Source organism: Carassius auratus, chromosome 28, assembly GCF_003368295.1.
Source record: "Carassius auratus strain Wakin chromosome 28, ASM336829v1, whole genome shotgun sequence".
In the NCBI taxonomy this organism is placed as follows: Eukaryota; Metazoa; Chordata; class Actinopteri; order Cypriniformes; family Cyprinidae; genus Carassius; species Carassius auratus.
In genome coordinates, this window is record NC_039270.1 from 24,309,414 (window position 1) to 24,335,158 (window position 25,745).

General features: G+C 38.5%; 1 protein-coding gene across 2 annotated transcripts in view; it reads right to left on the bottom strand.

The window, feature by feature from the left end:
- The window catches only part of LOC113047292 (retinoic acid receptor alpha-B), a 117,318-nt gene that overhangs the window by 37,787 nt on the left and 53,786 nt on the right, over positions 1 to 25,745 (bottom strand). For both annotated transcript variants that reach the window (XM_026208647.1, XM_026208645.1), the window contains exon 3: positions 23,428 to 23,994. In XM_026208647.1, the coding sequence (XP_026064432.1) occupies positions 23,428 to 23,584 (157 nt within the window). In that variant the 5' untranslated portion in view covers positions 23,585 to 23,994. The remainder of the gene's footprint in view (positions 1 to 23,427; positions 23,995 to 25,745) is intronic.

Here is a 25,745-nt window from a genome sequence, read left to right on the forward strand (position 1 = left end):
TTGCGCCGGGGAAGAGGGCAGACGGAGGCCACGGACGGGATGGGACGGGACGATCAGGACTCATGGAGCAATGAGAGGCTGAGTGCTTCAGAACAAACACAAAAAGAGTGAAGGTTTAGTCCTTGAGAAGTAAATGAAGAGGCAAAATGTTAATGAGCCATTTGGTTATCATATTCTCATACAGAATGATATGATGCATGCTCTAAAAAGTCTGCACGGACTGCTGTCCGCAAGCCATTTTATTTCTGTAATGTGAAGTATTTCAAAGAGGACAAGTGGGCGTTACATACCAGAATGAAGGCAGAACGAATGAGTGTTTGCTAAAACAATGCTTGAATAGCTATATAGTATATATAAGGTGCTAATAACTTAAGGTACAATAACAAAAACATTATTATCATGTTCAATTTTAAAGACAGGAAGTCATGAGATTAAATCACATTTATTTTATTCTTCAGATGAATACATCTAAGAGTGCTTAAATATTGGGTAGAAAATGCATTACCAACTTACATGAAAATATGTTTATGTCATGAAGATGATCAAATTTGTGGGTTTTTCAAATGCTACACTGCAGCTATAATATGAGCATCTCAGTGTATTTCTACATCTGTACATGCAGTCCACTGTATCTGACACTGTATCTGATATTAAGAGATCTATCCATTTCTAGTGTGCTTCTTGAATGCAGAACGAGCTCCTCCTATAATCCACTTCTCTGAGGGAAATGCGAAGGGGGGAAAAGAGAAGGGAGATGAAAGAGGGCTGGTAGTTACGATGGATTACAGGCTCAGCGAGGTGGTGGGGGAGGCCAGTGCACTGATAATATTTAACCAGGCCCGGGTGGACCATCTGGAACACCCCCCCCCCCACCCCTCCCCATCAACAGTCCAGCTCTCACATCTGGGTCTTACTCTGAAGGAGTAACTCACATTTGCCTTCGGATGAATAATGCTGTTTTTACATGATCCTGAAAGAGGCTCCACACTCAACTCCCATGACCTCATGCAAAACGATTCTAAAATGATTACGCACACTGTAGATCTCTTAATTAGGTCAACCATCTGAAGCACTCGCACACAACGCTCGAAATGTTTTATGCAGATGTCACATTCCTGGGAATTTCTAAAACAATCTTCAATTACGTTCAGGACATGATCTATTTCGAGTCCCTTGCTTCTTCCTTAACGCAAGGCCGGCAGTTTATACTATTAGTAAGGTTGGGATTCCCCCTAATTCTCCAGAGCAGCTGCAAACCCGTGTGGGGGTCGGGGGCAGGAGGGAGGGGGTACATGAACAGGAACAAACACGCTGACCCCCGTGCGCAATTGGCCAGCCATTCTGGTCCCCATTCGGAGAGCCACTGCACTTCCCGTCTCCAAACTCCAGTCTAAGAAAACAAGCATGCTGTCACTCCACAAGCCCTTCCACATATTTCAGCAGACCAGATTTCTTTTGGATGAGACTGTGACAATGAGCTACAGGATATTTCTTCAGTATAATTACAGCTCGTTTTTGACATCGCGTGCGATCCGATAGTCTGCATCTAAACAAGATTTACAGTTTACTGTCAGTGCTTTTTAAACTGAAGTCTGCCTCTAATACTGCTTAAAAAGTAGAGGACATGATCAATAAAACAGATCTGCCCTTTAATCCCCATGCAAATGCAAAGACATGCAATACATCTCCACAAAAGATTCCCTCGTTAAAGAATATGTGCTGACACCTTGAGAAGATAAACGAGTGCAAAACCAGTCAATGTCTGTTAATCCAACATTAACATATGACATGGCGCTAACAATGGAAAATGTGGTAGAAAGATTAAAGGTTGGAAAATAGAAAGGTTTCGAACCTTAAAGGAACAGTTCACAGTTTAATTCAGTCGTGATTTACTGACTCTCATGTTATTCCAAGCCCATATGATTTCCATAGAAGACAAGGGGATGAAAAAAAAAAATTATAATAATAACAATAATAATAATAAAGTGAATGGGAACTGGGTCTGTCAAACTTAAAAAGTAAAAAAAAAAAAAAGCTCCATAAAAAGTACTGTAGTCCATATGACTCATACTTTAGATCTTCTGAAATCATGCAGCTTTATGTGAGGAACAGACACAAATTTAAGTTATTTAATGACTGCAAATGATATATCAACACCATTCTGGCAGTAGTTCTCATGTGCATTGTAACCACATGTTGACATTAAAACAGAGCATCAGAAGGTGTCATATTTGATTTGTGAGCTTTATTAAGGGAAAAAAGGCAATAAATCCTTTTTGTCATAAGAGTCGTCTTGCCAGACCCAGTCTTTATTTACTTTCACTGTATGGAAAAAGGTGGCCAGGATTCTTCAAAACATCACCTTTCTGTTCCACAAAAACTAAAAAGCGAAAGACCACAACATTCTTCTCTTCCTGTTTTGTTTGGGTTCAAGTAACAGTTCGGCTCTCTACATTAGCTTCCTGAACACGGATCGGCAGCAAGAAGAGAGGTCAATTGTGTTCATAATTTAGCCTCTTAAGATAATACGGTTGTACAATAGCATCACTGTTCAGGATCTGTGAATGAGTACAAGACTTCCTAATCAAATTCATTCGAAGTCCAGGAAATATTTAGCATGATGATAAGAGCACAGAAAAAATGGTTTCATTTGAATTCTCAACTAATTATAAATGGAAGAAAGCACACAAACAAAACCACGACATTCTCCACTGTCTAGACCCTCCATGCCAGAAGAAAAAACACTCCTGTAAATGTCAAAATACTGTTTTTACTTTGTCTTCAAGCAGGACACTGAGACTGAAAAGGGCTGAGCTCAGCCCCACCCCCCAACCCCACCCCCACCTTCCTTACAGTTTTTAAGGTTCAGATATCTCTTAACTTGAAGGAAACTTTAGACTACAGTATCTGCTCAGCAAAAAAAACTAAAAAAAAAGTACCAGGAAGTTTTCTACACATTGGGATGCTTTTGAGAGAAAAAAAAAGTCCCCAGAGAAACCTGATAATGAAATTACAAGTCAAAACTATTAGCTGGCACCATCATGACCGAATCAGCTGGCCATGATTCAGTATGCCGTCAACAATGGGACTGATGGGAAACAGTGTAATACAAAACCTTGAAAGAAGTGCTTGAAACCATGCCATCCATACATACTCGTCAGTCTGACTCTTCCTGTGTGATTTCATCTTGGATTTCAGTACATTCTATGATTTAGCAATAGCAACTAATTATTAGCTTGTGCTCTGTGAAACTCAAAAGATTCACAGGCCTCTACTGAGAACATTTCTCTATTGACCCATCTGTGGATATAGACTAAAGTAAAAATGTTTGGAATTGGTAAGCATAAGTCTCACCAGTGCTGCATTTATTTGATGAAAAATACAGAGTATATGCGATAATATTGTGAAATATTATTACAATTTAAACTCACTGTTTTCTAGTTGAATATATTTTAAATTCTTGTAATGGCAAAGCTGAATTTTCAGCAGCCATTACTCCAGTTTTCGTTGCAACATGATCCTTTAAATTAATACAATGTGTCCTTGCTGTATTAAAGTATTAATTTCTTTAAAGAAAAAAAAAAAAATAGTGATTTCAAGTGATTAACTACTACTAAAATGTATGTTCATTCTATGTTGGACATCAAAATGTAAGGTTTGGTTGTTCTGACATAAGAAATATTAGACAGATCCACATAAGCTTCATGCACACACTCTATAATCTCTGATTTGACCACAAAGTACATGTTAATGAGTCATTTTGTATGATTTTATTTCAGTCAGTATTCACTGGAAAGAAAGAAATAAGAAAAAAGGACCAGCCATTGTCAGCTGCCACAGGGCAGAGTACAAAATCAAAGCAGATATGCTAATAGCAACTCTTGGACACAATTAGCGAAAAGGAACTCGCTCCATGTGCCACAAATGATTAGCAAATGAACTTTTCCTTTTGATGTAGACTAAAGAAGCGGCTTATTCCTCCCTCCTTCCTGTCTGCCTCCTCAATCGGTTCTTTCCAGTACATTCCAGTGAGCTGCTGGACTGGCATGACTGACACAGACATGGTGGCAAACAGGTTTGGCAACAGTTTTACCAGACGTTTATTATATGAAATTGTTCCCAAATCAAGGCATCACACTTCCATTTTTACCAAACAAATAGGCAATATGCATTCATTCCATATTCAGAATAGACATTTTCTGAACATACAAGCAGAAATCAGCACTGGATTTAATGCGACAGTCTTCTGTTTGAGAAGTTCATAGCGTATTGCTGTCAACCACGGGAAAATCAGTATCTGACGCCGCGCCAATGACTTCCAGTTCACGCAGAGACACAGTTGTATTTTCATCGTTAACTCCTCAACATCCACAGAGACTAAAAATACTGACAAACAAATGCAAGGACGCCTCTGGCATAAAACTGTCAGTAACAGTTATAAAGCAAATCGTTATGTAACACATTCAAGAAATAAATAAGCTTGCCAAAAGCAGATTCACAAAATGCAGGAAGTAAGAAGTAAGCAAGATGTTTTTGTCAGCAGAAGTTCTCCTGAAGATAATATTTACTTTTTTGCTCAATAAAAGGCTTTTGGACACAGTAGCTATAACTTGGCTTTCTTCACTGGTCCACAAACAGTTTAAAGGCTGTTAGTTAGCTTGCTAGCTTTAGCCTGCACATGTAAAAAAGTGTTTCTAAACACGTTCAGGTGGACAGTTTTATGGGTATATTTAGTACGTGTACCATCATAAGTGCTTAATTATTTGTGTGTGTGTGTTAAACTGTAATCCCTTTACAGTCTTACGCCAGTCAGGAGTAATCTGTCATCAGGAGGACACTGCTGGTTCCTGTCATTGAGTCGTGCCTTCACTAAATGAGGTCAGACTGATGTGTTGTTTTAATCAACCCAGCCTGCCTCCATTAATTATTCAGCACCTTAGTGGATAGGGAGCCTACGGCCAGGGAAGAGCGACGAGGAGAGAGTGAGAGAGATGGTTTACAACTAGACATGGCTACCATATTAGAGGAAATACAAACAGACACTGGGCAGGTTAAGTAGGCGATGGGTTAAATAGGCATATGTGGCATAAACAAAAACACTAATGTCAGCAGAAATTAAGCACGGAAAATGGAAAACGAATGGTAGAAATATTAAAACAAAAGCTCAGAGGTATTGAGAGCTGTCCCTTTAACAACATCCACGATGCACCTCACACTCGGTCGGCGCATCCCATCGTCCACACCGCGGTAAAATGTCAGCAGCCGTGGAGTGTGAAAGTGTGAATGCGAGGTGTGAGGGAGGACGGCATTTGGGACACAGGCTTTCACACCAGGCACCAGGCCCTCACACACACACACACACACACACACACCAAAGAAACTCAGAGAACTTCATATGACAATACACAACAATAAGATTTCCCAGGGACATTTCCAGATGCACAACACATCAGTGACCGTCAGCCCATATTAGCAGATTTAGTTTATTATCAGCAAGAGTCTTTACTTGTGTTGACTAGAAGCAGATCACAGTTATTTTGTCCTCAGTTTAAGTCGTACTTGTTTTCTTTGATAAGTCTTTCCTGCTGCACAGTTTTGATTCCTGGATTCCCTTAAAACATGTAGCCTATTATTCTGCCAAAAAATTATATATTTATCTAACGTAATTTAATGTAATATAATACAATATATAATATAATATGTGACCCTGGACCACAAAACCAGTCAAATTCTCAATGTTTCCAAATTGAGATTTCTACACCATCTGAAAGCTGAATAACTAAGCTTTCCATTGATGTATGGTTTTTTTATTTTTTTAATCTCTTTACATTATTAATTTGCAATTAAATCATGATAGTGCTACAAATATAATATGATTTTCTATGTGTGAGTGAATGTGATTGATGCCTCTATTACGGCTTAGCGGTGTGTTCAAAACCGAATGAAATAGATTCATGCACACTCCCTAAATCCCACTCGGACACAAACACACACCACACAAACACTTCAGCGATAGAGAGATCCCAAAATATTCCATGCTTCAGCAAAAAATAAAGCACGGCATAGAAAGGTGTCCTGCTGCTTTCCGCCTCCCCTTTCGGTTCCCTCCTTTCCTCTCTTCACTTTCTCTGTAAGTACACATATCTCAGGATGGGGTCTGGAGATTTATGAGCTCTAGTGAGACGAGGGCCAGAAAGCCCTCCCCGGCTCTGGATCTGCTTTGCCGCCTCCCTCACGTCTTTTATTTCCATCCCTCCCTCTCTGGTTGCAGCGCTTTCTGCTCACATTACCCTCTGTTGAGTGATAAACATTGTCTGTGAGCAGTAAATTCAGTCTGAGCCTGACAGGCCTCCAATAAACCAGTCTATTCTCTCACTGCGAGGAGGCTTTGGTCTGGAGGCCCACAGGAAGGGAATGCAGACACACACACACACACACACACACAAATATCAAGATAAACAACTTAAGAGGGACTAGATACATGTGGCGTACATCATGCACATCAAAGGCACAAATAAGGAACAAACACAGGAGACATATTCATACACACTCGCACAAAGAAACAACGATCAAGCTTCTGATTAATAGAGACTAGCTGAAATCAACCAATGAACAAGCATTCAGAAAGCACCAATATACAATTAATGTTTACTAATCATACACGCAATGATTTCAGTTGTAAAGAGTGATTAAAAGGCACCAAATAAAAGCTAATTTCTTAAATGTGTCTTTATCTCTTTTTCATTGAACGTAATGGCATTGCTGTTCTGCTTCAGCTCATTTTGATATCACCTTAAACCACAGCACACACACTTCTGCTGCTTTACTCAGGCATCTGGCTAACACTACAATGAGCGGTTAGATTACAGTTTGGAAAGCAAATTTATCCGGTAAAGGCAAGACCACCTGCTGCACGGTTAACAAGTGAAACTTCAAGCACCAGGCAGTAAGAAAACACACGTTTGAGAAGGAAATAGCAAGTATATGGTATTTGCAGGATGAATTCACTGTTTATGTGTGCAAATGATGTAGAAATATTTTTTAAGTTTGCTATATTTCCAAGTTGTGTTTGTACGAAGTATTATTTTCAACATTGTTGATATTTTAGGAATAGTAATATACAGAAATATCCAACTCGATCTCACAGGAAAACACAATGATTTTACAAGGTGTGGTTACATATGAATTCATATTATGGGAAAAAAGTAAACATAAAGGCCTGCCCCTAAACATTACTGTCACTGGGGCATGAGACGATTGTGTGAAAATGTAGAAATGAGATTGTACAAATTCATGAATTAGCCACTACTTCACCAAAACCTTAATGAGTTATGAAAAGCCATGAGACTGTGTTACTGTTATTTAGCCATTTCATACAGGCACTTCATTCCTGTGTCTATCGACAGCATTTTTTAATAGGCTTCGATCCCCCACCCCCTTCTTTTAGTTAATACTGACTAATTATTGTGTAAAATTGTGTTCTTTGATTTAAATTCTCATTTGCTCTCATGAAACAGTATTATCTGCATTTTATAAGCTAATGGCCATCTTCTCTAAATATCAGCCACAGAAAAACAACGACACCGGTCCACCATTAGAATGAATCATGACACAGCATCGGACAAGTTCTTTTTCCTACAATGCTCTAAAAGATCTAATAAGTCGCCAAAGTTCTTATAACCCCAGAGAATGATGACTGAAATCAAACACTTTAGCTTCAAAAGCTAGCAGACTCTCCCAGGTCCAGCAACAGCACAAGCTCTGTGACGATTTACAGATGCACCCATAAACCTCCAGCCGATAATGGACCAGCTTCTTCTCATCTACTGATGGCAGCTGACAATTACAAACAGAGGCAATAAATCTGGGTGGTCACAGGTGTGCTCCAAACACACACAGGATGGCCCTGGCCTCTATGCATCTCACTAATTGCATGTTTTAAGCAGAGCTGTCTGCTGTGTCCATTTCCTTGATTGAAAGGGTGTTTATTGGCCACTCTCCACTGAAGTGCCCAGCACAGTCAGCTTCACCCTGGACCACAAAACCAGTCTTAAGTCACTGGGGTGTATTTGCAGCAATAGCTGAAAATACATTGTATGGGTCAAAATGATAGATTTTTCTTTTATGCCAAAAATTATTAGAATATTATTTAAAGATCACGTTCCATGTAAATATTTTGTAAATTTTCTACTGCAAATATATTAAAACTTTATTTTTGATTAGTAATATACATTGCTAAGAACTCCATTTGGACAACTTTAAAGGCGATTATCTCACTTTTTTTTATTTATTTTTTTTTTTTTTTGCACCCTCAGATTGCAGATTTTCAAATAGTTGTATCTCTGCAAAATATCGTCCGATCCTAACAAACCATAAATCAATGAAAGCTTATTTATTCAGCTTTCAGATGATGTATACTAAATCTTAATTTTTTCAAAACTGACCATTATGACAGGTTTTGTGGTCCAGGGTCACATATGTAATATATGAAGCTTTAAAATGTTTCATAACACTACACTTTGCAATACACCAATAAGTAATAAATAATATTTTTTTTCACAACAGATCAATAGCATATGATCATTCAAAAATGTGCCCAGTGTTTACATAGTATTACATATAGTATACACACATATAATGTGTATGTGTGTATATATTATGTGTGTGTGTGTGTGTGTGTGTGTGTGTGATATGGAATGTACACACACACACACACACACACACACACAAATACACAGAAATAATGAGGAAAACATTAAAATAAGAAATATTAAATAAAAAAAGTAAACATTAATTTTATGTATTATTATTTTGAGTATTAGTAGTAGTAGTAGTAGTAGTACAGAAACAAAATTCATAAATAAAAAAACTAAAAATATAGTGAAATTCATTATCAATCACAATGAATTTTTCATTCTCACCTTGTTAAAGGGACTACTATATCCAAACCTGCTGTATCAGCACATCTGTTGCAACAGAAATCCTGCCTGCTACATTTCCTTTGTGTGTGTGTGTGTGTGTGTGTGTGTTTGTGATATGGGACGTAGAGCAGGCAGAGGCTGTCACAGCTGGATTGGGAACATCTGTCAAGGCAGACTAAAAAATAACCTCTCACACACATACAAGCGTACGCTTCTGTGACCGTACTGTACACTACTGCCAGCTCTGTTCAGAGAGAAAAGAAGAAGTGAAAGAGGGACAAGAAGCATGAAAATGACACCTGGTTGTAATTTCTTCGGTTTGATGAATCAGGTCAACAGTAAACATAATGTGCGTAACCGTTTACGGTTTCATCCTTGAGTCAAATAAAACCAGAAAACCAGAAAAATGTCCGATGAAAACACTCGTATTTGTATGAATGAGTCTTTTCTATAATAACTTACAGGAATGCTGTGGTCCATATACGCCAGAATTACATGTGGAGGCTTCAGGCAGCTGAACGCAAATGTTGGGGCGTTTAATTACAGTGATCCTCTTCAATATGTGTGTTTATGTAACATAAAGGGTAATTAAAAAGCTATCAAACACTTACTAAAGAGCTGGTGGCAGTAGTGGTGGTTTTGGCCACAGTTGTGAGGACAAATGCTGATTATGTCACGGTCCCACAAACTCTCTTTTGTGGCGCATGCCGTTGATACAAGCTTGAATTCACTTCCTCGCATGTCAACGGTGGCTACTGAAAACCTTTAAAAGTCCATAAAAGTTTTCTGTGAAGAAGTCCGAGTAAACAAGCGCAGGAAATCAACACGTGCTAAATCATTCTATAAATCCACCCTCGGATGGGCCTATTAAATCGCTTAAGGAGTTAACGGCGGCAGGCGTCCCCCAGGGACCCTGATTTACGGGACATTGTGTGCATGTCTGTACGTGTGTGGCTGTTTGTATGTATAAACACTATGTATATGGCAGACTAGCTCCCCTCTTTCTGCACTAAAACGTACCCACATTCAGCTTCATCTATAAAACGAGTCCTTCACAGCTTAGCAATGGCCTTGTGAAGTCATTTATGGCTGAAAATGGGGAAATCGTATAAAAATGTCAACCTTCAAACAGTTTATGACTAAAACCAACACAGACTTTACACTGTAAATACATTTTGTTACTTCTTAATTCATAGGACAGACAATGTGTTCGAGACAAAAAACTGATGATTAAGAATTGGGGCGCTATCATACACCCCGTGTGTTTTGCTTGTTTCCACCTGACGTAATTGTTATTTTCACATCCTGCGCCACGTTGTTTAAATAGCAAACACATTTGTGCCCATTTGTGCGCTCATGGGCGTGCTGGTCTGAAAATGAGGTGTGTTCAGGAGCATTGCTGGTGCGTTGCTATTTTGAGGAACTGAAATAGACTGCGCCATTGACCAACAAAAACCTGGTCTAAAGACTGCCGCAATATTTATTTATTTATTTATTTTTTATTTAAAGAGCGCATTAGTAATATGCACTTGGGAGGGTGCATATTACAAATGCATACACTTTGCATACACACACAGGGATGCACAGCAGCACACAAACATTAAAAAAAAAAAAAATTAAGGATTAAAATATTATTATTATTATAAAAATGTTAAGATTATTATTGTTTACATAGATATAAAAATGCCTACATGTCATAATGGATAGTATTTGCATGTATCAGAATTACACGTATGGGATCTGTTCCCTCACTGGAGAAGTGTTCAGTTTTTCCTCTTGTAAATTCCATTTAAACGGCGAATCCGTCAATGCCGCGAGCGCAACTGGCTTTTAAAGGGAATGGGAAATGAGACTCTGATTGGTTTAAGCCACGTTACGCCCAAAACACACCCATTACTCATTGAGAGAATAGGGACAACCCTTTTAGACCATGAGCTAGGTGCATTTTTCCCCCCAAAAAAAAAAAAAAAAATAGGGACAACCCTTTTAGACCATGAGCTAGGTGCATTTTTCCCACAAAAAAAAAAAAAAAACTAGCAAAAGTAGATTCAGACATGCTCTAAAAGCAATTGCGGCGTGCGCTTTAGACCATGCCCTTAGATCTTTAAAATAAAGCCCTTTCCCTTTATAGAAGCACTCACCAGAGAAAGTTTTGAACATACAACATAGACAGCAAATCTGTGTGCAATAAAAATGGAGACTATTTGAGTAGAGGTATTGCAGTAGAAGCTAAGCTAACAATCAGCCGTTCAGGCATGACGTGGGGCAAACAACATCTTTCTGGAATCAGTGAAATATTAGAACTAGGCCTAATAAGCACAAAACACACACAAAATAATGAAGCAATTCATTTGAATTAAATTGTTATTGTTAACTAAAAATACAGCTATTTGTTATTGTGAACAAATTACTAAAATTAAAATTAAAAAGTTAAATAAATATAAATATATATAAAAAAAACTAATACAAATTACAAACACATCAAAAAATGACTAGAGATGTTCCGATACCCTTTTTCTCTTCCCGATACCGATTCCGATACCTGGGCTCAGGGTATCGGCCGATACCGAGTACTGATCCGATACCTGGGTGTATATCTGTATATACAGCTGTATATACTACTAGCCCTGTGTAAATTGCTAGAATTTTTTTATGGTGTGCTTCAGACAGATCCCTCAATAAAACATGAACAAATACATGGTGAACTACTGTATTTATTACAGTATTTTTATTATCTAACATGAATTTGACAGTATTATTTATTTTCTTATGCAAAAAAGAACTTCAAATGCAGCCAAAAATCTAACACCGCAAACTAAAAAAGGTATTTAAGTTTTACAATATAACTGTATAAAAAAACTGCAACAAATAAGTCTAGGAATATAAAAAAAGATCTATTAATCAGATAATCTCTAACAAGTAAAAAACAAGCAACCATCTAGGCATAATTATTATTATTATAGAGATGTATTATTATTACTGTAGGCTACAACAGTAGCTTTATATATTGTCAATTTACTCATGTAAACCAAACATTTATTTTAATGGGCTGCCATGAAGATCTTTGAGTGTCTGTGTTTATGATATGACAGTATTCTCAAATGAAACGGTAAATTCTCATGAAGTGACGGTTTATGCGTTCGTGTCCTCATGACACACAGCAGAGACTACAAAACAGCGAGCTCTCGCGCATCTGTGCCAGTCACCCACAGAGATGTAGATTTTGCGGGAGTAATATTTAAATAGTATTTTGCAGTTTAATATTCACAGACACTAGTATATATTCGGCTACTGTCTGGAGCCCTGCGTTTTGACTTACACGGAAGCGACTGAACGCAGTTGCCGGTACTGAATATACTCGAGAGTCTGTAACTACCGGTACTACAGAGACATACTGCTAACCACTGATCTATAATATAGAAGCGGCTTCACTGTCTTTTGGCAGTTTAGAATGTGATGAGTGATCCAGTCATATATAGATAAGGGCTGCTAACGCGTTTTCATTTCTTCTTCGCTGCTCTAAACAGGGGTTGCTTGTGGCAACACAGCACAACTTCCTGTGTTTTCAATGCATTTTGAGCAGCGAAGAAGAACCGTGCAGCGGTTAGGCAAAGCTTGCGGTCATAACTAGGTCTTTTTTAAGAAAATGGTATCGGATCGGTATATGGGTTCATGTACTCGCCGATGCCGATGCCAGAATTTGTTGTGGTATCGGAGATATTTCCGATACTAGTATCGGAATCGGAACAACTCTAAAAATGACTAAACGTAAAATGAATACAAAAAAATATAATATAATTCAAAACATGTATAAATACTACAATATCAAGTACACAAGAGTAAAATAACTCTGATTAGATTAGATTAATCGCTAATAAAATTAATTATTCAATTATAAGTAATGTAATCTGGGACTGCCTTCTCCATAAGAGATGCATGCAACGCAACCTCATGACCTGACCAAAACAAGTTCAGTTAACATGCTGAATAATTACGATTTTGGAACATTGCTTACATCTATGATGTCACAAAAATGTTACTTCTAAATGCAGCTCACTAAGTTTTGGAACAAAGCTTATTGTCCTACAGGCAAAAAGAATCTACTGAACTTACAAATTGAACTTGTGTCAATAGTCTTTTTTGGTCTGAATGTGCGCTGTTCATCTGCGCATGATATCCAAGATGGAAAATCGTTGTCAATTTTAAATCACTTCTAAAACGAGGCTCATTTTCTAATGACATCACATAGGTCATGTGGGCTGGCCTGGCTCCATTCTGCTAGAGAACACCCATTTATCATGGTCAAATCAATTCCTAAATTACAAAATCAAGTTCAGTCCTTCATTTTTTTTGGCCCTGAATATCCTGTTGCGCCATCAATCACATCGCATCACATTATGGAAGTAAAATGGGTCAGGAGCAAACTACAAGACTGAATCAATGAATCTTTGTTTTGACTCAATGAAGATGTGGATCATATACAAGCACACAAAAGCCTTTTTATAACTCTGAAGCCAAGCAACCTCAGCTGATCCTCTAATTATGAGCATTTTGAGTTATATTAAAACAGTGGGCCGGGTAACTAGACTGTGATGACATTTTCTCTGTGCGTACGAGTGAGAGTGTGCTTTTCACACTCCTACAGTACGCTACACTAATCAGATTTGACCTACACACACACACCTCCCTCTCAGTGCCAAGTGTTCGTGCTTGCCCTCATTTCCAATGCAAGGACTTGCGAAGGTCGAGACTGAGCGAGAAATCAGAATAGGAGCAATAAAAGCAGTTACTTTAACAGGCTTTTAGCGACTTGGGAGTGCCATCCTTTTAACAGTGTCACCCTGAGGCCTCTCCCAAAGGCATGATAAGAGCCTCCCGCTCTCGAGGGAAGCACAGTGTCTCTCCCCTCCTGCACTAAATCTCTCCATCCCACTCCATCATGATGGAAGGGTCCAAGGGTCCTCACAGTTAAATGTATCTAAGACTGTATGTAAAGGGTTTGTAGGAAAGATCCTCTGCAGCGCATTCGAACACATCTCACTGATCGTATAATAGCTCAGTTATTAAGATTTGATCTTCAGCTGGGTTTCATCAACTATGGCCACTTCTGGAGACAGAAGAATTCATTTTTTTTTGTCATTTTCTGATCTGGCACGAATATTTGCACTACAGAATCCTTCCCATCACAAGATCTCCAACCTTAAATGATGTATAGTGGAAACGCATATGTTCCATGTTATGACTATTTCTATGTGGTAGAAATTACATTTGAAATATTTAGGGAGAAAAATCTCACTTGTCCCTTGCCATGCTAGAGCTAGTTTCCTAGCCAGCATTTTATGCTTCCTAAAAACAAATTAAATAATATATTCAAGTTTCACAAAATTACTAAAAATGTATCATAGAACCAAAAAAAAAAAAAAAAAAAACACCACGGTACTAATTTGTATTGATATTGATTATTGAAGAAACCAATACTGAAGAAACATGCAATTGCCAGCACACACATGCATACTGTACATAAGGCAGAAAAACACCCAATCCAAACAAGCAGTTAAGTAGGCTGCTGTCATTTAGCCAGGAAGCGAAAGAGAGAGAAAAGCAAGAAATTCAAGACCCAAAAGAGAGCTTCTTCTCTCAGAGGCCGCCTGACCCAGGGTGATTTAGGATGCCTCCAGGCTGCGTGGTCGCCACCCTGTCTGGGTGCCCCCTGCTGCACATTGTGTGGACACTGGGATCAGTTGATGAGCCAACATGAGACGCACCGCACGCGAGCAGCATATGGCTGTTGGTTCGAGCCAGTGACCGGCCTGAAGATGCACTGCAATACACAACTACTGTCTGATGATCACAATATGCCAAGACACATTCTCATCAGCTTCGAACACATTTTCACATCGAGTAGAAAGAGAACTGTGGTTGACACTATGACACAAACCCAACGTAAAGGAAACTGCATTCTTGTTAGTTCTCAGAACATATGTGGTGGACTGACGTGTAAAGGCAACCATTTGTGGTTAATGTTAAATGGGTATAAGGTAAACTGGCATGCTGACAAGTAGGCGGAGCTTAGTCAGGGCTGTGGCCTTGAATGCAGTTAGCATGCATGCTTAGACATGATGCAGGGTCAAAGCCCATTTCCAGACACTGTTCCTTACTCTTTTCCCCTTCATATACTATACTAAAGTCTTTTCTATATATTTAATGTTTCCAATGAAAAGTGAACAAAATAAATCTGAGGCCTAAGTTATATTAGCTTCTTAGCTATGACACAGTTCAACAAAAATAAAAGCTCTTAGAACTTAGACACTAAACAGTAACACTACTGTTCAAAAGTTTGGGGTAAGTATGTTTCAATAACAAACGCAGCATCGGTGGCCTATTAAAAACACTAAAAGATCTCGCCAACCCCAGACTTTTGAACAGTCTTCTGAAGCCACATGAGCTCACAATCTAGCCATTAGCCTTATGTTCAAAATAAAATATGGTGCCTTCAGATGTGTCAGGCTTGAGGATATTATGTGTCAGAAGTAAAAATGGTGCACCCAGTCTGTTCCTGTTTTGGTCTGTTTCTCAAGCAAAGCTATTAAAAGGACTTAAACAGACTTGGAATAATAGCACATGAGTCACATAGACTTCTTTTTTTATTTTTGGCGCTTGTGTCCTTTATGGACCTTGACAGACAAGATCACAGCGATCTGTTATGTGACAAAGAGCTTTCAGAAAGCTTTCATTTATTCTCACTGAAGACATAAATCAATAGCATCATACAGGTTTGACATGAGAGCCAGGAAATGACTGAACTTTAACTTTTGGTTGAGATGATGCAGAATAGTCAGCCAGCACTAATACTTGAATTGGCACAAATAAATAAACTTCAGCTGAATATCTGAATAACATCTACTCATGTTTATTAAAACTACTGATTGGGTCAAACCGATGCTTGCAGATCAGATCTGGACTGTGAAATGAATGAGTGCTGAAGCCAGGTGCAAGTAAACAACATCAGAAATCAGACGGCTCAAAAACTGACAGAGATGAGCGAACTGTGACAGTGTGATTGTGAAGAGATCGCTCCATTGCTCTGGGCATCTAGAGACAATTCTCCCGGCTTCAAAGCTACTCGCTCTGCCGTTTCCTTATCCTGGCATCTGAAACACAGGTGCACTTGACAACATCTCTTACCAAAACATAGTGTAAATCTTTTTTTTTTTTTTTACCTTTTTGCAATTAATATTCAAACAACTGAACCAGCATTTCCGACACAAGCACCATAACCCGACATGTAGAGTACTAACCACTACGCCACAGCACTGACCAGTGTAGTTTAACATAACACTTTCTGTCTGCTTCATACGTCCATTTCACATTTACAGGATAAGCAATTCATCAAAGTTAATGCAAATTACTAGTCAAAACGAATTATTCTACTCACTTCCATGAGCAACTGAAGTGTGATTAAACATCATATATGAGTGAACTAGTGACATGGTGGCCCTGGTTGGAAGGTTAGGAGACATAAATATCACCCTGACAAGCCCGCAGGCTGAACGCCCAACCCAGGCACGCCCCAGATGCAGATCCATCATCCACACGGGCTGCACCCAGAAAAATCCACCGTGACGAGGAGTAGAAACAGCACGCTTGACAAACAACGGGGGTCTGCTCCTCACTGACAGGAGACAGGAATCCTGAAGACATCCTAAAGCTAAACGACACGGGCAGCCAGCGCCAGAGCTGACAGGCAGCATTTTCACACTTCCAGGAGCCAGAGAGGAACCAGAGGGACCCTCCTCACACACACAAGTGTGAGTGAACGACTGTAGCATGACATCCATCAAGATGCGTTCCAGACAGCTGCTGTAGGACAGACAGCTCTTGTATCGGCATCGGACTGCAAACCAGCACTCTGGTGAGCATCACAGAGCAGTGCCAGGCTTGGTGGGAGAAGCGGATCTCAGGTTTTTGATGCATCCGGTCACAAGGTCAAAGGTCACGTAGGAATTTTCCTTATAATGATCATAATATTCATGCTCGACATGATTTCCCCAATAGGACAAGTCCCTTGATCATTGATTTGCATTGGTCTTTACAAAATGATCAATATCGACATTATATTTTTTGACAGAAACCCGTAATCCAATTATCTTTTGCATGTTATGGCTCATGATTGATATATAATTGATACTATAAATCTTTGTCAAATAAAAAGAAATATAGGAAAAAAAACGACAAATAATAAAATAAATAGACTGTACATGAATTTAGGCATTAAGACATAAAACTTGAAAGATACGTTATATTCAGTTTGAAATCTGCGATTGAAAATGTATGCAGTGTTCATTACAGGAAGGCCTCTGGACTGCTGGTTAGTCTTTGAAAAAAGAGAGCTTAGTGAATTAAAAACAATGGATTAGAATGATTTATTCAGCTAATACAAAGGAGTTTGCGTGAGTGGTCTGAAACAGTTTACTGTCTCCTTCAGCTTGACATTAATAAAGGGTGGTTTACTCTTTTTTTTTTTTTTTTTTTTTTTTTGGAGACACAAACCCAATGAACTAAGAAGTGAACTCCCTCACACACAGCTCTAGTATCATATATGAGCACAGCAACTCATATATCAGATATGTGCTCTTAAAGGGACAGCGCTCCTCAGGAGATCTTTACTAGAATCTATCAGTTTTATAAGTGCTAGATATTTATCTAAATCAGAATAACAACAACAAAAAAAGAAAAAATAGCCAGAAACAAATAAATAAAAAAACAAACTGACAAATATCAGGTAATAAACATCCCAAAACAATTACATACATTTCCAGTACTATTTGAAAACTTAAATAAACAACCAGCATTGACCAGAAAGTATCCATTCCTCCCAAAAAAACCCTCCTTCCAGGAGCAACAAGGGCATTGATTCTTGATGTCTTACTTAGGGAAATCATATTAAGCTTACTAACAGTGCTGTGAGCCTTTAGTAATGATATAAACTAAGATATAAGTACAGACATGGGGTGCGTTCAGTGCTGAGAGGCACTCAACATTTTATGATACTTTAGTCATGCATCTAAAACATGAAAATGACTCAACACAACACAGCCACACTAGAAGGCTGAAGGTCACCTAAACATTAAGGGAAATGGAGCAGTGTGATAACGACAATTGTGTCGCATTAGTTAACTCATGCTGCTGCTGTTGCTTACTAAAGCCGATGAGACACAGCAGCAACAACAACACATTAAAAATTAATAAACCGAACCAAGGAGGGTCGCCTTCATTTCCCTGCAGAACGGAGCACAGTTGGCATGCTTTGAATATTTCTGTGCTTTCTCTTTCTGCAGGTACCCTGGAGGGGAGCAGGCAGGGGCTGTTGGTAGCTGATGCTAACCACTTTGTGGCATTAAACTGCATTCTATATTTAACTCAAGTGGCGCTTGGGGGGAGCTGGTGGCAGAATAGAAGTTTGAATCGGGGGAAATTGAGAATCAAGGATTAGGGCTATACTAAAAAACACAGCTGCCCAAATTTGTTACAAGCTGTCGGAGGGACCCAGCAGACAACAGTACCTGGCAGGTCTGATCAGGAGAACACTTCATTAGCCTGCACTAGCCCTGCTACCACTGCTGGAGATACACAGTGTGACAGCACAAACTAGCACACATATCTACGTTTTTGACTCTACTAAAGCATAAAAAACCATAATATATTTGCAGATATTAAAGAAACATGCCAAGTTAACACACTTGTTTATCTGTAAAACAATGCTACAGTCAGTTATTCTCCTTTTCCGGGCCGGAAGGTCACTCTCTGTTTTGGTTTGTGAAACACGCCCACTGCCAGTTTACCCAACTGTATTTCGGGTCCGTGTATCTTTTGGTCATTCGATTTTCTATTTAAAAATGAATAAAGATAAATGAGGAACGGTTTGATAAAGGGTGGTTTATTAATCCTGCGAATTCTTTGCTAGTGGTGCTGGAAAGCTTTATATATATATATATATATATATATATATATATATATATATATATATATATATATATATATATATATATATATATATATATATATATATATATATATATATATATAATATGTTTTGTTTCATTTATAAATAAATGACATACCAAGTAAATCTTAATTTGATTATTTAAAAAAAAATTAAATAAACAAATAAACATATATATTTATAATATATTTTATATCATATATATGTTATTACTATATTTGCCAGCTACCCACAGAGTTCTAGATTTTTTTCATGGGTGATAAATAAACTACCCAATATTACATTTACACATACACAATTGCACACATATTGCATGTTGTCTCTTAATTAATGAGGTCATACAAACTAGTGCCCAAAAACTAATTCGCCAGACACTAATGGAATTCACTTGAGTCTAGCAGACCTCAGAAGTGTTCAAAAAGAGCGGAGTCATTCATGTCATACTTCACTCACACTTTGTGAAATCTGGTCACTTGCTTTTTTAGTGTACAGAGCCTCTTGTGAGAGCTGAGTAATTCATAACTGCAGTATCATGAATAAACTTTGTACATAAAAGAGCATCAGACTTCGAATCACTTTCAGTCTTTATTGGGAGGACAGACGTCCACCTTTCAACTTTCTTTCTAGAAACCACACCGAAACACTCACATATCATGCCAGCTAAGCCCAAATCGGAGGTGAAAGTCTGCTATCTCTGCATAACTCCTAAACCTAATCACCGTACCTCCCAGCTGCTTGAATTCTGTGCCTGGCAGTTGACACATCATTACAGCACAGCAAGTGACAAGAAGCACCCTGGGGATTCCTTCTAGCGGCTGTTTAAGTCAAGTTAGGAGAGCTCGACAATAACAGGCACCTCCATATCCATCCATATTCTATATCCCACCTCCTGCGCAAGATGATAAACAAATGCTCCGCACACCATCGATTCGTGTTCTCTCATTTGGACCTCATGCAAATACACCGCCCAAAGCCAAACCAGCAAACTTATTTGGGTTTCACAGCGATACAGTCTCCTGACTAATAGGTTTACCAGAGGTAATCCCATGCAAACTTTTGCATCATCCTCTGGAAGCAAAATAATAACATTCCCACAACAACCCCCCCCCAAACCCTATATCTCACATGGGGTGCCAAATTTTTGCTGCACGCCTTTCCTCGCCTGACAGTGTGTGGATTCTTTCCGCAAGTCAGCAGGAGGTGTGTAATAATTAGCCCCCGAGAGCGTCAGAGGGTTGTCTGTCATATAGCACTATGCAGAGAGGCACATTAGTAGCTCCAGGCCCAAGAGGGAGCTGGCGCTGACTGCCTGCCAAACTCTCTGCCACGGCTGCATCAGTAGCTGACTCGAGACGCGCTCCCACCCACCGACTCGAAACATTATGTACCGTCATTTCAAGTGTGCAAAGTGGACGGGAATGTCTCCACAGATCACTTATCTCCTCTCGGCGGGGTTGACTGGAAAGCTACGATGGAGACATGGAATACTAGAAATCGTCCTGCTGTACGATTTACTCGTTATGGTCTCGCTTGGCAATATATTTACACTAATGTCGTAGTTTTGATGAACATCAGTAGCAATAATGGCATAAGTTTGGTTTCTTTACGTGCTTGAATCATATCAAACTGTGATTTTAGCATCATCACTCAAAATGGTGTTTTCTTTAAAGTCCCAATGAAATCAAAATCTACGTTTTTTGGCTTTAAGTATGAATATCTTAGCCTTGAGGTTATCTATAAAGTAGTGCGTAAATTCGCATTTACAAGATATTCAGAAGCATTCAAAACTTAGTCTATAACTTGCACCAGTATGTCACCATGGACCACAATACCAGTCATAATGGTCAATAAAAAAATTAATAAAATTATATATATATTTTTAAGACATCATCTGAAAGCTGAATAAATTGAGCATTCCATTGGCGCATGGTTTGTTAGTACAGGACAATATCTGGCCGAAATACAACTATTTGAATATCTGGAATCTTCTCAATATCAAAATACTGAGATAAATCACATTTAAAGTTGTCCATATAAAGTCCTTAGCAATGCATATTACTAATCAAAAATTAAGTTTTCATATATTTAACATTTATTTACCATCACCAATTTAAAAAATATATATATATATATCTTAATGGAGCATGATCTTTACTTAATATCTTAATGATTTTTTTTCATAAAAGAAAAATCTATCATTTTAACCCATGCTATGTATTGATGGCTATTGTTTCAAATAAACCTGTGCTACTTATGACTGCTTTGTGATCACATACGGATCGACGATTTTGATGACATCACCCTGCACTTCAGCTTCTCATCAAACTTTCTGTCCAATCAAATGCTCTCTAGAATCCGAAGTGTCCCGCCCCCTTCAGTATAAACAAACGCTGAAGCTGCATCTGAACTCGATCACTTGTTCCCAGAGTTAGTGTTTGACGTACAGTGAATGGCATGTAGTGCACTATATAGTGGATGGGGATTGAGCTCTAAAGCTCTGGCCCAAGTTGTGCTATAAACAAAATACTATTGGCTATTTAAAAAGGGGGCAGGGCTGCTTGATATGTCCTGAACCTGTCTTCCAGTTTAAGTTGAAATTCCGTCACCACACAGGAAAAAACACTGCTTGTTTCAAGGCACTTCAGTGAACCTTTAATAGTAGAAGCAAAAATAGAATTGGGCTAATTTCCATGAACCAGTTCAAAGTGTCATTTTTTAATTTGGTGATTTGCGTCATTACTCCAATTGTAACTCCAACTCCTGTCTTGCTTAGACAGATAGTCCCGCCCCAAATTCACACTATCGGTTGAGCCAGCGTTACTTTGGGCTGGTTATAGGATACACAAAATAAAAAAAGCACCACAAACCCACAATGTTTGCATTTGTGTCTGTGGAAACAGCCTTTGACTTACTTAAGCTTGACATAAACATCAAAATAGATCTCATCGTGCCTGTCCAGACTAGGAAAATCTTGTGATTTTTGCGATATACTGCCCAGCTTGGCTATTGCTAACAAGCTATAAAGAAAGCATGCTTTTTCATGTTTCATTCAATAATCATCAAGTGCTCGCATGCAAATGCTCATGCACAAACAGACCCGAGCTAACACACACAGGTCTAGTTCACATCAGGACGTTCATAACCCCAGGCACTGTGGGCAGCCCAGGAACATTCCGGTGGTTTTTGCACCTCAAAGTGCAGAACAGGCCAAACAACAGATAGCAGAGATATAACCTGAATAAACCAATGAGATCTGACACATCAAGGCCTTATGAAACGGCAGGATCATATGTAGGGGCTATAATCAAATTCAATGCATGTTTGGCGGAGCAGAGCTTGAAGTTAAACATTAAAATATATGACAGATCACAAGCACCAATGAACCAAAACTTCAGAGGGATTTTAAATAGTCAGTCACTCTAACATATTGATTTAAAGTGTATTTCATACATTTATGCACACACAAGCTATGCTGAAATAGATTTTCAAAAGAAACGTCGAGACAAATTCCAAAGTTCTGAAAGCGAAACTCTCTCCAATGATGGGTTTATAAAATGGTCTCATCGTGGTTGTTCAAAAATGTAAAACTGGGCTTTAACAGTATTTAATCAGTGGGTGATTTGTAAAGTAAACATATAAATAGCAGCCACCATATTGTCAAGAACAGATTTACATCACTTAATTAAGCTGTGGCCAGTGCATATGTAAAAGACCAATCACAAAAAGTTCAATCTTAAAGGGACAGTACACCAAAAATAAATTTCTGTCATCATACGGAATATTTGATTTGATAGCTGTGTAATCTATTCATTATAGAATCACAGTTTCCACAAAAATATTAAGCATCACAACTTTTTCAACACTGATAATAATGAGAATTGTTTTTTCTTGAGCAGCAGTTGATTTCTGCAGAATCATGTGACGCTCAAGACTGGTGTAATGATGCAAAATAATTCAGCTTTGATTTCACAGAAATAAGATACATTTCAAAATGTATTATATAGACAACATCAAATAAAATAAACACAACCTTGGTGAACATTAAATAATTCCCTAAAAAAGATTTTAAAAAATCTCATTGACTCAACTTTTGAGAGGTAATGCATACAGCGCTATATTTTTCCATCCTTTCTTGTTAGTCCCTGTCACTGTGGCATAAAATAGCAAAAAGATAATAATAATTGTGCAACTGTGAGATTATGTTTAAAATAGAAAGTCACAATTGTAATACAGGCACATATTGCCTCCATTCTATGAAATACAGTCTACAATTAACTATATATAAAAAAAGACATCAATTTCATTTTGCGATGAGCTGTTTCTTTAAGGATTTAACTGTGCTGTGCATGATAAGCCTCAGGTAACAAGTGTTTATTTAGTACGTACTTCTTGTACTTTTCCCAATAGACCACTATGTGCCATTCTTTATATGTGTGTCACACCTGAAATCATTGGTTGATAGCGAGATGCAGAAACTTCCCACCAGAAAAGAAGGGTACTCACTTGCAGGAGACGGAGTGCTGTATCCACTGACAGGAAGTCCTGGAAGCGTAGGAGGGGAGAGCCCTCCTAGCATATGAGGAAAGAAGTAAGGGTAGTGCGACATCGGGAAGCCCCCTAAATGGTTGCCCAGACCTCCGGGGTTGCCGTTTCCAGACATGGCACGCTCAGATACAGCACTGAGTCCCAGACCTCTGTGAAGGCTATCCGTGATGCCGGATGTCTACTTTCCCATCATGAGCTACTTTTGGTAATCCAACTAGGAGAGCTTTGTCTGCGGTTGTCCGCGCGGGCACTTGCTACTGTGGCTTGAGACAGATTGGTGATCCAGGGTGCATATGAGTGGTTAAGACTCCATTCGATCACAGTGTATGGCTCACAGGTGTAGCACTCTTTGTTTTGGTGTTATGTAACTCTCTGGATTCAATCCCACAGTTCTCTTGCTGAGGCAGTATATTCTAGTTACTCTACACAAGGGCCTGCTCTCAGGCGACGTGACGCAAGAGGAAATGAGAAGCAGTGCTCCGGAAGGGTCAAACCTGTCCGAGCGGGTCAGTCCGACACGGTAACCTAGGAAAGACAGAAAAAGAGTGGACAGGATCAGACAAGAGGACATTGTTTAGTTGTCAGATGTGTTTGTGTGTGTGCACTTCAAATAATCCTCCTGTAAACAGCTGTGACCAGTATATAGATATATCGGCCTAGTCATTGGACAAAACTCTCTCTTTTTTTCGCTTAGCCAATAATGTTAATGCATAATCTACTTTTTTTCATTGAATTAATTTTGTTGTCATTATATCACACATGCTTTTCCAAATCTTTCAGTAATTCCTTAAGAGCACATACTGTGGATTAAAATAATTTAGGTAATTCCTAAATGAACATGTATAAAGAACATCACATTATATCATCAAAAATATAATAAAAACAACAATATAGTGATATATCATTACAATTTAAAATAACTGTTTTCAATGTGAATATTAAATATTATTGTATTTTAAAATATAATTTTTAAAGCAGCCATTACTCCAGTCTTTAGTTTCAGACGATCCTTCAGAAACAATTTGAACGCACTGCTCAAGAAACATTTCTTGTTAATATCCAAGTTGAGAACTGCTGCTATAATATTTTTATTAAAAAAAAAAATTGGGAAATAAGTTGAAAGTTCAAAAGAACCGCATTTATTTTAAATAATATTTTGTAACAATACATGTCTTTACTGCTACTTTTGATCAATTGAAATCATCATTTCTGGAATAAAAAAAAACTGACTGACTGACGATTATGTATTTGCTCTTTCAGTACATAAATTAATATTATTAAGTTAATGTAATTTATAAACCAATTAATGTCATTTTAAGTCAATGGGATCTAAAGAGTTCACAGTACCATATTGTTGTAGTATCTTTAGACACAGGTGTGTTGACTTACACTAATGCTTTCACATAAAGGTATCAACATTTCAGTTGACTGTGAACATCATTTACTTTTATTTAAAAATAAAAAAATTAAGAAAAATTGGCCATGCTTTCTAGATATCGCTATCAGTACTGCCAATTGAAAACCCTGTAACCCGTATTATAGACTGTCATACACCACAGATCACACTCAGATAAGATACGATGACTGCTGAACTCTGGTTCTTTGTAATCATAGGAATGTGTTCTCCATTCTTACGCTTTCGCTGACAGAAATCTGGAACATCACAGTACATCCAGTTTGACATCGAACCTCAGACAGAGTGTAAATAAACTGAGGAATTAGAGCAAGACAGAGGGAAAGACTGCATTTGAACACTCAGGGCTGTTCTTGACAGCGTGGGAAAATGCTGCCAAGGTCTTCCCCAGTGAGCTTGTTAACTGTAGAGCTCCCTCAGGAACACGGAGCAGGATCTTCACACAGACCGTCTGTCAGAAACCCTCATTAACACTGTCTATCTGGGCACAACCTGCATGAACTGTGAGGTGGAGGAGGAAAAACACTGTTTGAAGACCCTGTGATGTGCACTATATCTGTAATGAGTCTGTCTGTCTGCAAGCCTGTGGTGCTTCTTCACCGTCCCAGCATCCATCTATCCTTACCTTCCAATCCATTTGTATTACCGTAGCTCGCGTCTTTCTGCTCGTCTCCACCCATCCATTCTCCAGACTACACAACAGATACGAAATACCGCACAGATAAATCTAATTCAAATATCCTACCATATGGAATATGGATTATGAATTTCCCAGAAGGCATGCAGAGCATCATGGGGGTAGCGCTCAAAGCGGGAATGAGAAACTAAGAGAAAAAGCAGAAAAAAACAAGGCAGCAAGAGG